The sequence below is a fragment of the Balaenoptera borealis genome (genome assembly GCF_965194805.1).
Source record: "Balaenoptera borealis genome assembly, chromosome: 4".
Lineage (NCBI taxonomy): Eukaryota > Metazoa > Chordata > Mammalia > Artiodactyla > Balaenopteridae > Balaenoptera > Balaenoptera borealis.
The window spans coordinates 80,333,129-80,350,389 of NC_138861.1; the positions used below are offsets into that span (position 1 = coordinate 80,333,129).

General features: G+C 36.2%; 1 protein-coding gene across 1 annotated transcript in view; it reads left to right on the plus strand.

Moving 5' to 3' along the window:
• GABRA4 (gamma-aminobutyric acid type A receptor subunit alpha4) overlaps window positions 1-17,261 on the plus strand; it is a 77,928-nt gene that overhangs the window by 19,136 nt on the left and 41,531 nt on the right. The window contains exons 3-8 of the mRNA XM_082390673.1: window positions 1,621-1,688; window positions 2,662-2,882; window positions 3,051-3,133; window positions 5,793-5,936; window positions 7,390-7,542; window positions 14,473-14,732. Of these exons, the coding sequence (XP_082246799.1) occupies window positions 1,621-1,688; window positions 2,662-2,882; window positions 3,051-3,133; window positions 5,793-5,936; window positions 7,390-7,542; window positions 14,473-14,732 (929 nt within the window). The remainder of the gene's footprint in view (window positions 1-1,620; window positions 1,689-2,661; window positions 2,883-3,050; window positions 3,134-5,792; window positions 5,937-7,389; window positions 7,543-14,472; window positions 14,733-17,261) is intronic.

Below are 17,261 nucleotides of genomic sequence, written 5' to 3' on the forward strand. Positions count from 1 at the left end.
GGCTTTAATAAGCTTGTTACTATCATATTTTTGTTGTTGTTGTTTTCAATTTCTCATTCAAATAAAAATTCAATTAACTTCTCATACTTATTCTCTCTGTTTTCCAAAGGTGTTATTTTTTAAAAATGAAAACTCATGGCAGATCAGCCTGATCTCTACTTTTTCTCTCACTATACTTCCACAGGATATATTTTTCTTAGGATACTTATTCAAAAAAAGAATTTTCTTTCTCCTTCAAACTATTTTTCTTTATGTGGCTCAATCTTCACCATATAGAGGGAGAGATTCTCATTTGTTTTATGAGGGTAACTTTAGACCTAGGGCATTAAGCTATCCCAATTGTTCTTTGTCTTTTTTGGCGTTAAGTCCAATTGCCCAACCATTATTCAAGGGAAATAGTCCATCTTGATAGCAGATGTTATTCTTTCCAGTATGGAATAGGTAGCCCCTGGACATACAGTGTTATAAACCATCATTTAAGAAATGATGTTCAAGATTGCAACAATTTAAAATGTTTATTAGTAATTAAAATTGATATGTATAATAACAATTGCTATCATTATTGAGCACATTTTGTTCTGGAGACTGGGACAAGTGATTTACATGTATTATTTCAGTTAATAGTCATTAAAACCTTTACCTCTGATGATATGTGACTTGACCAAGATCATACAATTAGAAAGTGTTAGAGCCAAAATTGAACTCCAGAATTTCTGATTTTAAGCATCGTGCTAAACCCAGATTGCAGCAACTTTCCTTTGTCTAAAATCTGTGTCAGCCCATTGTCATGATGCTCCCACATTTCTCTTCTGCCAGGCACACCCATATACTTGTTCCTGAACCAGTTTTATTTAGACGTAGGAAAGAATCTCAGTAGTGGCCATTATTGGAAGAAAAGAGAAACTAATACCTGATAAGTACTTTCATGAGAGAGTAACTGTGTTCAGGGTCTCATAGGAGCAATTTCATTTGATCTCCGTCAACAGTCTTTCCTGATAGTTATGGTTGCTGCTGTTGGGGAGTTAAGTAACTTGCCCAAAATCACACAGCAAGTAGGTGGTAGAGCATAAATAGGTCTAACTTTTAGGAGAGCTTGACTTTGGTCCTAATTACCAGTGGATGCTTTACCTATTGTTAAAGGTGACATGACTCATTTTTGTGTTTAAGTTATTTACCAATATCCTTAACTTGCCAAAGATGCATTCCTTACAGCCATTATGGTTTTTCTCCTCCTCACTCTTGTGGTTAAGTTCCCTCTTTTTAACAGCTCACTTCTTTACTAAAGGCCAATCAGATGATGGACTAAAAAAAATCACAAAGGCTAAAAGCTTTTGTTCCCTGCACTGCCTGTTGTAACAGTGCCCAGGGGTGATGTATCTTTGAAGAAATAAGGTTCCTGGTAAGTAACTGGGGTTTCTTTTTGACTGTAAGTAAACATTGCTTTCTGGTTTTGTTGTTCTTTTGTCTTCATTTTTTGTAGAGCTGCACTGTCTCACTGAAAATTTAAGATGCTTGTAAAAACATGATATATAACCTGTCTTTACTTTTTAATTATCAAACCCACCTTGCCTATAAGATTGGTAATTATTTTTTCACACTTATTTACTTCATACTTACTAGGTCCTGTTACAGAAGTGAAAACTGACATATATGTCACTAGCTTTGGACCTGTTTCTGATGTTGAAATGGTAGGTATTTGGGAAATTAAATGTACTTTTTGAGGTTTGAAAAAAACATGCAGAAAAGAAGGCAATTAGCATTTATTTTGTAATCGATCACACAGAGCTAGAAAGTCAAAGAACAACCTAAAAAGTTTACAAAAGTAAGACGTTGAACTTGAATTTCAGCTCTAACATTTGAGTATTTTTTGGTTTGGAATCATTCTCAACAAAGAAAAGAACGTTCTATTACTAGTCCCCATAGTACAACATGTATGTAGTATTTTTTTCCGTTAGAAAATTATTGAGGAGGAGAAAATTAGAGAGTGTAATTAGTTTTGGTATGAAACTATATTGTAGTCCTAAATGCATTTAGAATTCCTTGTTGGCGCAGTTGCTCACTACCCCTCTCCCCCACTTCCATCTCTCAGACATAAAGAGTTTAGAACATCAAGCACTGGTCAAGATAAATTTGTCCATTCAGTTGTGTTCTCTCATATTAAAGATTTTCAGTTTCCAGGTCAAAGAAACTACTTAACTTTTTTCCTTGACTCTAGGCAAATGTTAATAAATTCTGTGGTCATAAAATTTCTCTTACATATTTTACTTTGCCTTAAAGAGATCCCTACAATTTTATGATTAATTATGCAGTGATATTTGTTACACATTAACTAATTTTGCCACTTGATTTAAAACAAAGTACAACCGTAATTACCTGGTGCTGGTGGTTTTATTAAATTATAGTAATTATTCTTGAATGATTAATATGTATGATTATTTATCTAACAAATGTAGAAGATTAAGGTATAAAGATGGACATAACATGCTTTAATTGCTGACACTCTTTTTTGCTCCATTCATTTTTTTAAAAAATTTTGCTCCTATTTGTTTTTATTTGGGGTAGTCTTTTTGGAGTGGGAAAGAGGCTAGAATTTAATACATTTTTCTGCATATTTATGTGTAGTCATCTGTGATTGAATATGTCACAAACTAATTTCCCTAGGAATACACAATGGATGTGTTCTTCAGACAAACATGGATTGACAAAAGACTAAAATATGATGGCCCCATTGAAATTCTGAGATTGAACAATATGATGGTAACAAAAGTATGGACTCCTGATACTTTCTTCAGGAATGGAAAGAAATCTGTCTCACATAATATGACAGCTCCAAATAAGCTTTTTAGAATTATGAGAAATGGCACTATTTTATACACAATGAGGTAGTCATTTTTCTTTTTTGCTTTTTATCTTTTTAACTCTCTTTTTTCCTTTCTTCCCTTCCTTCCTGTCTTTCTTTTTTTCCTTCCTTCCTGCTTCCTCATTGAGGGATCTTTAAATTACTTTCAAAGAAAGTGTTGATTTTGTTTAATTGCCTTTTTCCATCATAGACTCACCATAAGTGCAGAGTGTCCCATGAGATTGGTGGATTTCCCCATGGATGGTCATGCATGCCCTTTGAAATTTGGGAGTTGTAAGTTACAATAAAAATGTTGTTAGAATTTATGATTATCTCACGCAAGCTGATATTTTTATATGTGCATGATTTTCCATAGTCCAACATTTAAACCACTGTCCCTGACAACAGCTGTCCAAGGTTTGACTTACAGGAGACTGTTTATTATCTAATATATTTAAATAAAGAACTAAAAACAACCCCTTTTCCCCCAAAAAGCAAAAATATATTTCTACTTACTAGCCTACCTAGATAGCCTAGGTAGATTGACTCATAATTAATAGGTTGATGATCCGTGGTGAAATTTAGGGGCCTCTGAACTCCATGTGTTGGTGGTGTAACATAGAAAGTATAAATGATTTTTTTGTTTTTGTAATTTAATAGTTTCTGTTACAAGCAGAATCCTTTATGGCAGACTTGAAAAAAGCAGAAGAAGGTTTGGGGCTTCCTGACATGACATAGGTTAGAATAGCATAAGCAGCACTCTTAGTATAAAAGCGACCAAAGCATGACCAAAACAGAGTAGGAGGTGTGGTCTGATATGTAGACAGAGCAAGACAGTATAGTGCCTTATAGACCACATTAAGGAGTTTGGATATTATTCTAAGTGCTTTAGAACACCTTTGGAAGGATTTACTAAGGGGTGTGGCACTCTTTGATTGACATTTCACAATTTCACTTCAGCTTTTCTACCTAGAAAGGATTGTAGAGATGCTAGAGAGAAGCAGAGAAGAGTTGGAGGCTGTATGTGTTAATATGGATACAAAGATGGTGGTGGCTTAGACTAGGATGGTACCAGAGGAGATGTTAGACAGATGGATTTGGGATATTTTGTGGACGTGAAGGCAAGAGGATAAAATGAATGGGTAGGACAGAATATGGAATTCCTTTCCCCCCAAGCTGCGTTCTCAGAGATGGCAGCAAAATGTGATCGTCTCTTCAAATGTCTGCCTCAAATATTTGACTCAATCAGAATCTACCAAAAATAGATGCTGACTTTTACTATTGCTTCACATTCTTAGTCTCACTGATTGTGAAACTGTTGCCTGCTGTTATCATTGCTCATTGCTTAACTTAATAAGACTCGGCAGTCACCATTCTTTTTATAATCCCCAGTAATCACAATATTCCGTTGGCCTAACTTGAAGCTAGAGAGGGTCCTTTGCTCCCTGACCAGTGATTTAATGAGAGAAGATAAAAACAGAAAAAATATGTGGACAGAAAGGTCGATCTTACTGGGGCCAGAATTTAAAACTATTTGTGCTATAATTTAAATTTCACCCAAGATAGCTCTAATCTAGGGAAAGTCCTTTCCCACCCATCCACCACCCCTCCGCCCCCAGATCTCATGGAACACTCTTCAGAGTGACTTGAACATAGGTGGTCCTCCATCAGGGTTTGTATAAAATAAAGAAATTATTCCTTGGAAGCTGATGATTCGGGGTTGAGAACTGAAAAGAGAGGCCCATCATACTTATCAAATAAAGATACTTAATTACTTTGGAAGGAGAAAAATAACATTTAACTATGTTTACAATTCATAGGCATGAGAAAAAGCAGGGGGAAGAATGGTTATAAGAAAACCAAGAGTAGGATACCTGATTTAAAATATCATGCAGGATCATAGCATTCTGGGACTTTAAATGTATGATTAAGCATAAATACCCTTCAGAAGATAAACCTTGACACACAATTGTATACTGCTAAATGACAACACAAGCCTTATAGTTTGTTTTGCAAAGTCGCTTATAAAGATAGTCTCCCTAGGTATCAGTTCCTTTTGTAGAATTAAACACTTTCACTGAGGACCTACTGTGCTCTAGGCCTTTTAGGAAGGTTTGCAGAGGGTAGCATACAATTCCTCTTTGTCCTTCTGAATTCATTTGTGTGTGAGCCAAGCTATCTGTTCTGGGTAGACTGGTAAGCAAGCAGCTGGTCTCCATTTGTACTGAACACCAAATAATAGAAAATGGGCTTGAATTGCCGCTGGGAGGGATTTGTTGACGATGGAAGGGAAAATGTTCTGATTGTGAGTTTAACGGTAGTGGAACTGGCTGTGTAAGTACATTCCCTGGAGAGCTTTATACACAGCATAGCCAGTTGTTACCGCAGAGTGGTTCCCAAAAAGCATGGGTATTGCCCAGAGGCAGAGTCTGGAATAGGTGACCCCTGGAGAGCTCTCTCAACAGTAGGATTTGCTCTTTTTGGGTTTTTTTGTTGTATTATTATAGGCAGCATCTGGTACATTTCTAATTGGCAGAGCTGCATTAGAATGGAAGAAGTCGATATTGGTCAAATACTGGAAGTGAGTTAGAAAGGAAGTGAGTAGCAGTTGGACAGTACTTTTGGAGGGTCTATTATTTCTGCTTTTCAACTGTTTATCCTATTAGTATGGAAACATACCAAGTGCACTGATGCATACATAGCATTTTAGTTGCCTTAGGTGTAGTCTCCCCCCCAAACCTTTGGCATAAAAATAAGAAATATGCCCAGTTGCAAGTCTGTTTATTTAATCTCTACAGTCTTCTCAATCTTAAACGTGTTTGAATAAATCATAATGATTCTTGTTTTCATTTATTACATCTTTCCTGAACATGTGTAATATTCCTAATCGTTGACCATCAATGCTGATGGAAAAGGAACTCTGAATCTAACCACATTCTGTGCTCTCATCCAGATGCCTATCCGAAGAGTGAGATGATTTATACATGGACAAAAGGTCCTGAGAAATCAGTAGAAGTTCCAAAGGAGTCTTCCAGCTTAGTTCAGTATGACTTGATTGGGCAAACTGTATCAAGTGAAACTATCAAATCCATCACGGGTGAGATGTTTAACAATTTGAGTCAATATGCTACCTGGCATTAGCAATGGAGTTTTGTCCCAGCTTCTTCATTGAAATATCTCGTGTTTTCAGGGGACAACTAAAAGTTTCCAGAAATAGAGTTGATGCATAAATCACAGTTCAGACTTTCTTTATTTATATTTAAATCTTGATTTAGTTTAAAATAAATTCTGAGTTGGTGACATGTGAGAAGTGAGCTGGTTTTCTTATTCAGAAACAAAAGCCAATAATCAAATATATCAAAACTATTTTCAACAGAATTCTGAGGCGGGAAATCTGACCATTGATTTTTGAGCACTGGATTTCCCTGTTTTTTGGTGCTTTCCCCAAATCTTTTTTTTAAAATCTCGCCCAATTTTTGTGGTGCTACGCTACTCTCTTTTCAAAAGTAAAAGCAAAATATAAAGCTTAATTATAAAATATATTAAGGGTGTATATTAAAGCTGTCACATGAGTAGATGGATGATTATTATTGATGATTCTTGGTCTGTACTTGCTTTGGAGATGTGAATGGTAAGAAGCATAGGATTTAGTTTTTGTCATATTCAATGGGGAAAAACAGCTAAATATTGCTTGTTCTAAAACTATTCCTTACATACACATATCACCAGGAAAAAATATTTTTTTTGAAGACATTTCTTTTCCAGCCTGTAAGTGGGATTAAAAATACATTTTGGGAGGATTTGAGTCTTCTGAATCTTGGGCTTCACAGTCTGAGAATAAAGCTACTGCTTCCTAAGGAACTTTCTCAATACGTTACTTTCAGATGTAACATTAAAAATATTATCAAGAGCTACCAGAAATCTTATGGTATATTTACTTACTAGCTGTTTTAGGTTTTTGTCTAAATGCCAATAAAACATGCCTGAACTCAGGGATGTTACGTATGGCTCTATGTTATATGTGTTTCTTTGTATTTTTCTTCACATATACCACATTTAGAAATAAAGCTCTTTCCTAAAACTAAGACAGTAAGGTAACCTTTCCCTAAGCATATATGTATATATAATGTATACCTGTGTATTCCAATTCTTTCTAAAATTAAGCTTTATATTTTCATGTGTGTGTGTATTTTCATTTTTTTCTAGTGATTTTCCATAAAAGTTAGGTCTAAATTCTGCTCTAGAAAATGCTGAAAATGAAGGCTAATCGCTTTAAAATAGAAAGCACTGCAAGAATTTTTATAAAGTTATAGCCCAACTTATTAAATTGCTTAATTACTACATGCAACAGAAATGTTTTTCTGTGTAATGACGTGCAGTATCATTCCCCCCCTAGTTGGGAACTACGTATTTCTCAGTGCTTGTGTTGTTACGCAATCCGATACTTTCTTTGCCTAGAATACTGTTTGTTAGTCTGAAATATGATTATAAAGCCATTGAATAATTGCCCGCAGAACCTATAACGTATTTTCCTCATGTTTCATTCGCAGGTGAATATATCGTTATGACGGTTTACTTTCACCTCAGACGGAAGATGGGTTATTTTATGATTCAGACGTACATTCCATGTATTATGACAGTAATTCTTTCTCAAGTTTCATTCTGGATAAATAAGGAATCAGTTCCAGCTAGGACTGTATTCGGTAATTATAATCATTTCTTGGGTATTTTTGTCCACCTTACATTTTGATCATGGGAATAACCTTTAGATATCATCTCTAACAAAATATTAAACCGTAATATATCTGGCTGTGCTAAGTAAAGAATCACATAAGGTTTCATTTTTATCAGCCAATACAAAGTAATAAAGCTTGAGAGGATATGGGCAGTCCATCCCTTCTTTTGGGGCTCCACCAGTTTTCCTTTATTGAGAACTAGCAGGTGAAGACCAAGTGTGAATCTGAATATAATTTCACTTTGGGTGATGTTCTTGGGTTCCTAGCTTAATGCTGTGTAATTGAATTAAAAATCATACCTATGTGTTGAAATTAAATGCATTGGGAGCTTAAGGTAAAACAAATAAAAGTCGTGGATGAATGAATTTGAAAACCTTAGAATAATTTGCCTTTTAATGAAGAGGAACAAAAGGCAAATGGTTTAAATGCATGGAATTGGAAGTATTATATGCTTAGTTTATTAGCTCATTATTATATTCTACCTACATCTTTTTTTTCAGAATACTACACATTTTATTCTTTTTGTTTTTACAGTGGCTTCCTATATATCATATTCTTAACCATATGAAGTCCAGAACACCTGAGTTTTAAATTTTTATAGCTGAAAATAAGCCTTTTGCATATCAGTCTTGCTTTTAAATATTAAAATTAGTTATAATGATATTTATTTAATTTAACGTATCTCTCTATTCTTTTTCTATTGATTGTGAGTGGCAAAAGCATTCAGTTATGGGATGAAAATGATCAGAATTGCTCTGGAATGTAGGCATAGTCCTCACAAGAGATGCCAATTTCCCTTTGCTTTTTCTACTTGGTAGAAAGCCAAATAGAAGCCATGGTATAATATCCCTCATCACACAATAGCTGAAGGGATGCTGGTGAGAAGGAACTGGAGAGAATGGGAACTTCTCATCCCACCCCTGATGCATTTAGAGAACTTCTGATATAAGGGCATCTTAGTGTTCTCAGTGGACCTGAATGTGGGGTGTTTGCCACGGACACCCTCCCCCACCCCTTTAGGTTCACTCAAGAAGGTTTTGGAATCCTACCAGGGATACTCTTAGAGGAGGGTCAGTGCTGGGGGTAGGGTGTGACCTCACGAAGGCAGTGAACAGGTGTTATGGCACTACCTACTTCGTAGAGTTGCGAGGGTTCATTGCAAGTGTTGAGTAAATTTTAGCTATTAAAAATTGGTGTGAAAATGAAAGAGGAAAAAACACATCTAAGCTTTGGACTCCAATAGGTCAGGTTTTAAAACCCACATCTGCCACTTATTTTCTCCATCCATAAAACTGTGATAACACATCTCTCCTTCATAGACTAGTAAAGATTTAGAATTATGTGCGGTACTCATTACAGGGTATATGGAGCACTTAGCACATATTAGTTAATCTTTCCCATATGCTCTATTGCGTAGGGGAGATTTATTTTGTTATGACCTGGTTTCCTTGATTATTAACTGTTTTTAAAAGAAAATATGCATTATTATGTAATGCCAGACACTCTGCTAAATTCTTTTTTTTTAAATGAAATAGTTTATTTGCAGTGTTGTGTTAGTTTCAGGTGTACAGCAAAGTGACTCAGTCATATATATATATACATACACATATATGTATATTCTTTTTCATATTCTTTTCCCTCCGAGGTTATTACAAAATATTGAGTATTGTCCCCTGTGCTATAAGTAGGTCCTTGTTGTTTATTTTATATATAGTAGCACATATATATTAATCCCAAACTCCTAATTTATTCCTCCCCCCACTTTCCTCTTTGGTAACCATAAGTTTCTTTTCTATATCTGTGAGTCTGTTTCTGTTTTGTAAATAAGTTCATTTGTATCATTGTTTACATTCCACATGTAAGTGATATCCTATGATAGTTTTCTTTCTCCGTCTGGCTTACTTCACTTAGTATGATAATCTCTAGGTCCATCCATGTTGCTGACGAGGGATTAATCTGTGAAATGCTTGATGTCCATTCTCTCATTGAGTGCAGTGAGCGCTCAGTTAACCTTGGGTCTACACATCATGTCCAGAGGCAACCTGACTGGGCAGGAAGTATCTGCTGAGGCTGAGAACCAGATCAAAGTCCCTTAACTTTTCCTCGTACAAAAAATATTAATATTTCAGGAACTATCATCATTGAAAATAAAATTACTTTTACACATATACCATCTTTTTTCTATGTTCCTAAATAATTTCTAGAACACATAATATTGACCCATTAATGATGCCTTTGATTAAGAGGTAGTCATGTCAAAAGTGCAGACTCTGGAGCGAGACAAAAGTTGTAACCCCAAAGTCTACCACTTATTAGCTGTGAACCTTCAGTGAGTTATTTCTGCCTGTTTCCTCATGTGTTACAACAGGATACATTGTTGCTACTACATAGTGTTGCTAGGAGGATTCAATGAGTTAATTTGTTTTTGTTTATTTTGGGATTTTTTGCTTTTTTTAAAATTTTTATTTATTTTTGGCTGTGTTGGGTCTTTGTTGCTGCACACGGACTTTCTCTAGTTGTGGTGAGCTGGGGCTACTCTTCATTGTGGTGCTCAGGCTTCTCAATGCGTTGGCTTCTCTTGTTGTGGAGCACGAGCTCTTGGCGCCCGGGCTTCAGTAGTTGCGGTGCATGGGCTCAGTAGTTGTGGCGTGTGGGCTCTAAGGCATGCGGACTTCAGTAGTTGTGGTGAGCGGGCTCTAGAGCACAGGCTCAGTAGTTGTGGCACACAGGCTTAGTTGCTCCACGGCATGTGGAATCTTCCCGGACCAGGGATTGAACCCGTGTCCCCTGCATTGGCAGGTGGATTCTTAACCACTGTGCCACCAGGGAAGCCCCCAATGTGTTAATTTGGATAAAGCCCTTGGAACAATGCCTACCACACAGTAAATACTATTTTTAGTGTCATTGATTACTATGACAGTCCACGCTGCCATCTCCCTCATTTGAGAATCACTACTTGATACTATAATGTGAATGTTCTCCATATTTTCTAGTTATTGTGATTGGTTGATAAGCTTTGAATGCTTTCTTGGTTGATTATAAACCCATAGCCACTGTTTTGTCCCATTTGTCCCCAAATAATAGAAATTTCCAGCGGTATGGGGAGAGATAGCATTGATTATATATTATATTGCCCACCCAACATTTCCTATCCAGATAAGATACTGTAAGGAAATTAAGTAGCATGTGGTAAGGATACCGGTAACATTAACAATAATGATGATAAGATTTGCCATGTACTGATAGGGGTCATCTTATTTAATCTTCACAATAACTCAGCAAGGTAGGCATTATTAATTTCATATGGCTAAGGATATAGACTCAAAGAGATTAAGAAACTTGTATAAAGTCATATATTTAAGCGATAGACCCAAGACAATTTCTGCCTAACTTTGAGAACTCTCCCATTTCTACTCTGCCTTTCTTTCTTTACAGGGGGTCTGGGGACATGGGGCCTTGTGGAGAATTCCAGAGCTGCTGAGTGAAATTGTATGGCTGTGTGCTGAGGATACTTTGTGGGTAGCTTTTTCCATTGGTTCCTTTCTGATTGTGCTCTTGTACCAAGATATTGGTTTTGATTGACCAGGGAAATTATGCCCAATAATTAAGTCTTTTAAGACCTAAGATGTGTCAGAATGGTAATTATTAAATTGTTTATTGATGCTTTCGATGGTATTTTCTTAAGGAAGTTAAGTTTTCAGTATTTGCAGGCACGTAAGCACTCTTTCATTTGAGATTCAGGTAAAACAATTAATTCTGGTCTAGTATTTATCTTTCCTAATTCTCATTTTCCTCTTCACTCAAGGAGAGAATTTTCTGGATCAGGGGTGTCTTTCAAGATCATACAAAAACAAAACCAAACAAATATCAGTGTAAATATGAGAAGTAGAGTGTGCTAAATCCTCTGGAAAGGACTTCTATCTCTAAAGTTGTATGCCTCTAAGTTTTCTAATTATTCCAGTATAGTAAAACATGAAATCTGAGTAAATGCCAGCTGGCATATGTACATCATTACTAGTTCATTTTCTAGGAGTAGCTAGCCAAAAATTCACTCTTGTGTACAGTCTTAGCCTACTCGTATATGTCCTCTTCCAGCTTCTGGGCCAACCAACATGGTGCATATTCAGCACTCTAAAAACAGGAACTGGCGTCAATACTTGAACGTGTCAAAAAAATTCCATGGTTATTAAAGTGCTTTCTGGGTAGATATGGTAACGGGTGTACTATCTTCCTCGATGCAGAGGAAGCATGGCTTCTTATCTGAAAAGCTGGCATCTGTTTGCTATTGTGTTGGTGTTTATTTAAGCAAATGTTCCACCTAAAAACAGGTGTAATAAGCCCATTCCTGTTGTGCTAGTGCTTTCTTAAATTTGAACTCCAGGCAGAGAAACTTTTTAATGTCTAAAGGGATGGCAACTTCAAACACTCAGCCAATTGTTTATGCCAGTTACTTTCCTAATTTTGCCAACAGTCATAAAATAGGAGCCATAATATCTGAAGGGTCTTTCTACAAACTTTAGAATCAAGTTTACCCTAGACAATGAAAGAGAGATGGAAAGCGGCCACATATCCAATGTTTTTGCGTTGATGTCCATACGTTATTTAACATCTTCATCAACCTGGTGATCCACCCTCCTTAACATTCAGAAAGTAATTTTTGGATTCATGGCTCAATAATTGAATTAATATTCTGCTTACTTAGCATTAATAATGGAATTTCTTCTCATACTGCAGGAGAAGAGGAAGACCACTACTTCTGGTCCTCAGGAGAAATCGTTCTATTACCAAAAAAAATGTTCAAAGCAACATGGAGAATCTTAAGTTGCTTATATTTGAGTTTCAGTTTCCTTTCTGATTATCACAGTATGGTCTCTGTGAAATTTTCTGAGTTCTGAGCAGTATTCTTATTTACACTAAACTGTTCGTTTTTTATTTTCAAGTGCTTTCAGCACAATTTCTATGCTATTAGAAGAAACATGCTTAATAAAGTTGTAGAACATTTTTGAATTCTTAATAGGCCATTAAACTTAAGTTGTTATGAATAAGAAGAAAAACTTTGATATATCTTAAATTTTGTAGCTAAAATTTTTCAGAATCAATTTAGGGTTTATTCACATATCTCACAATGAGCATGGGAATGGTGCCATTTTCCTCAGATTTAAAATAGAGGCCTAAAAGTCCTGAGGTCTCTTTTTGAAACAAAGTCTACTAAATTCACAAGATTGCATTTTCATAGGTATTTAGGTATTTATATATTTGACTGAATAAACACATTTTAAAATCTGTTTTTGACTAATAAAATGCTAAAAATAGCATGAAAAATTTTTTAAAGGGAATGCAACCAAATTCTCAACTTTCTTCCTCTGTATAGTTTATGGAATGTTTTTGAAAGATCCATAGCTCAGAAGCTACACAGTTGCTCTAATTTTTCATGTTCTAAACATTGACAATTCAGAAGGGACTAGAAAGAAAATGGATTGGTGAAGAGCTGAAAAACGTATTTTTATTTACAGTGCATTTATCATGTGCTCGGCACTACGTGAAATATGGTAAATCCCGAAGCAGTGTTAGACATTCTGCCCTTAAGAAGTCTATGCTCAATCAAGTAGTGGAAACAAAGCTCACACAAATGGAACAATTAGGGAACAATACAAGGCAGAACATAATTAAGTGCTGAGTTGAGAAGACAATATTATTTCTCCCTACATCAAAATATTATTATTCTTTTATTATTGCATGGGACTCACTATTTTTTCAGTTTAACATGTGTTATTTGGCTTTCAGCTACAGATTGGCATGGACTGGATATAGTTTATGCCTTCATCATTGTTATCGTTGTCATCAACACCATCCCCAAACACCTGGGTGTGTCAATTCAAGAGATTTCCTAGGCATTACATAGAATGAGTTTAAATGGATATGGTAAATCTCCATGTAAATTTCCAAGCTTAACTACATAACATGGATTAGGTACACAGAGAGACAAAGATTCAGAAAGGGACAATTGTGCAAATATTAGCATCCTTACATAATGCATTTCTCTGTAGTTTCAGTGGCAAGTGGAATTCTTCCATTGAGAATGGGGACTGACTTTTTTCCCAGGCTGAGGAGAAGGCTTTTCTGGAGATGATATGCTTCAGAAGCCTATTGATGTGTGAGAAGTACCTCTATTCTTGTTGCCAATATTTTCCTGCCAACCAGAAACTGATGGCCAGTAGATGTCCAATATTTTTAAAGCCAAATTATTCTAGAAGTCTATTTCTCAGGAGTATACCTATGTTGTTTTATATAAATTAAGCTATTTTACAACTAGTAAATTTATTATTTTAATTCAATAAGTAGTATTCAGGTAAAGACTATAAATACATATAACTTGTGCTTTTTCTGATAGAGATTCTCAACAGCAGTGGGCCATGCCTACCCCAGGAATTCTGATGCTTCAATTTTCATTGCTACCATCTTCCCACTCCTGGTTGAGAGTCAGTGCTTCAATGAGTCACACTTCCTGTTAGGTGTGTGTTGAGTTTCTCAGGTACATTGGCCCAGGTACTAACATCAACCCAATATATGTTAGGTGCCTTACATACTTTTAATCTTCATTGTAAACCCAATAAGTGGGTATCAAATGAAACCAGTGAGTTTTCCTAACTTAATCCACCTCACACTGAGCCAATGATTAGAAGAGCCAGGATTTGAACCATATCTGTCTCTCACTCCAAAGCCTGTGCCAATTTCACTGAACCACTATGACTGGAATCTTACATCAAAGATGGTTTGGTTTGAGTTATTGTAAACTTTGTTACCCTCACCCCACCAAATTTCCAGGTCTTTTTGTTTGTTTTTTTTGCATTGAAGTAACCATAAAGTATTTTGTCTCTTTGCTGTTTTGCTTTGAAGGAATAACCACAGTCCTCACCATGACCACACTGAGCATCAGTGCACGGCATTCTTTGCCCAAAGTGTCCTATGCGACTGCCATGGATTGGTTCATAGCTGTCTGCTTTGCTTTTGTGTTTTCGGCCCTTATTGAGTTTGCTGCTGTCAACTACTTTACCAATGTTCAAATGGAGAAAGCCAAAAGGAAGACATCAAAAGCCCCCCAGGAAATTCCAGCTGCTCCAGTGCTGAGAGAAAAGCATCCTGAAGCACCTCTGCAGGTATTTGACTTAATATCCTTTAGTTTAAGATTTCAGCGTCTTGGTCAAATTTGCATTGCCGGGGAAAAGCTAAGAAGTTGAAGATCCCAATGACAATTTGTAAGTCATTTAAAAATCCAGAAAAATATTAAAGGATAATCATGCATTTAAACTTTAAAACTGTGATTAGTGGCTTAAAAGTTAAACAGCTCTGGATGAGCTTGAGGTACACGGCTAGTTGTCTGAAAGTTCTTTTCAGGATTAAAAAATTTTTATAGAGAGGGGCAAAATCTTATGTATGCGCTTAAAAGCAACCTGTGGATACCCTTAAGTGGGTTGGAAAGGCATCTCAGTAGAGTTCATTGAACAAAGTAAAGCAGCAGTTCTTAACATAGCTGCACATGAGAATGATCCCATGGGGCTGTGCCCTTGTATGGAAGAAGAAAACAAAACCAATAAATAAGAAGACCCATAGTTGTAGGTTATGCACATCCAAGACTGAGAATTCTTGTCCTAAAGAGACATATCTAAAAGGATATGAAAGCCTAATAAGAGCTACTGTAATTTACATTGGGCACATAAGTGATTCTGTGATTAAAAAAATTAAAAAGTGACTTCTTCCTCATGGAGGCCAGTTGTACAAAACTAGCAAGATCCTCATGAAAATGAGAAAGCTAACAGCCATCCCTTCTTCCCTCTCCTCCTCTTCCTTCTCTACATCCTCTCCCTCCTCCTCTTCCTCTGATACTCTGCTCTCTCTCTGTCTCTTTTTCTCACTCTACTTGACCTCCTCCTTGAATCAACAAAATGTCTGTGGTCACACGCACAACCTTATTGTGGTTACCACAAATGGTAGTCTAAAACTCCTTTTGTCTACATGTGCCCAAATCAAAATATATATAAATCATCACCTTTATTCTCTATAGGTGATAACTCATTCCCTTAATTATTCATACACGCATTCATCCTTTTTTTTCACTCATTTAACAAACAGACATTTAGTACCAACTATGAGCCAGACACTGTTTCTGGTCTGAAAAGCAAGGGTATACAAAGCCCCCTGACAAATTCTTACTCTATATAGCTTATCTTTCAGTGTGTAGAGGGACAGACAATTTAAAAACATATATAGTAAAACACTTAGGTGTGTTAGATGGTGATAGTGCTATGACAGTGCTGAAGCACCAAAGTGGGAAGGAAGTGCTGGGGCCTTGTGACAGGGGTGGGATTCAGTTCAGAGACCAGGCAGGCAGGGAAATCCTGCCATAGAAGATGACAGTAGAACAATTAGGTTAGGGATTTAACCTGGCAAGGATTAACTGTTAAGGCTCCTACAGTTTATAGCTCTCCTCCCACAGGGCTCTGGACACTGGTTCTCTAAGAATGGCATGTGAGCAGATAGGAAAATTATTGTCCTTCCATTAAGTAAGTTTGGATAGCTTACATTTTCCTCTAAAGGAATAAGTTTCAACAAGATTTTCAAAATTATTAGAATGAATTTTGTATACTATTTTCAGTCAAAAAAACCCCCCTGATTATCTACAGTTTTATTCCCTTTCCAATTCCCCATAGGTAATTTTATGCCCTTTCTGCCTTTTTTTTTTTTTTTTTTTTAAGATTTATTGATTGCTATGTTGGGTCTTCGTTTCTGCGCTAGGGCTTTCTCTAGTTGTGGCAAGCGGGGGCCACTCTTCATCGCGGTGCGCGGGCCTCTCACTATCGCGGCCTCTCTTGTTGCGGAGCACAGGCTCCAGACGCGCAGGCTCAGTAGTTGTGGCTCACGGGCTTAGTTGCTCCACGGCATGTGGTATCCTCCCAGACCAGGGCTCGAACCCGTGTCCCCTGCATTAGCAGGCAGATTCTCAACCACTGCACCACCAGGGAAGCCCTCCCTTTCTGCCTTTTACTGTTATTTCATTTGCTTTGCTTTGTTGTGTTGAGGCCTTGGTAGAAGAATTCTATTTACTCTCCCTTTAAAAAAATTATCTTGTATTTACTTGCTTACTTTACCTTTTTTTCTAATTACTGACTTAAGATTTATTTTAATTTCATCTTTCTACAGGTTAATGTTGTTACTCTTTTTTAGCTTCTTGAGTTTAGTTCTTGTTAATTTATTTTCACTGTTTCTTATTTAATAATAAAGTTTCTGTTATTGCAATGAGATTTGCTTTGCATATAGCATTAGCCAATTCATAACTTTTGATATGTTATATTATTATAATTATTTGCTAAGTATTCTGTAGTTATACTGCTATTTTTCTCTACAAGCTCAGAATTATTTGGAAGATAACGTTAAAGTTTCCAAGTGGGATTTTGTTTATTTGTCTCCATTGTATTTTTCGTTGTATCACTTTATGTTCAGAAATGTTACTTGTACAAATTTGAATGTTGTTGATATTTTCATTGTGCCCTGAGTTATGCTAAAAGCTTATAAATGTTTGATGGCAATTTAAAGGAGTTGACTGTTAGTTATTCAATTAATTTTACCTAAAACATTATTATTTCACCCTCTTAATAAGTCACTCTTGATTTTTCAAATACCAAGAAAGT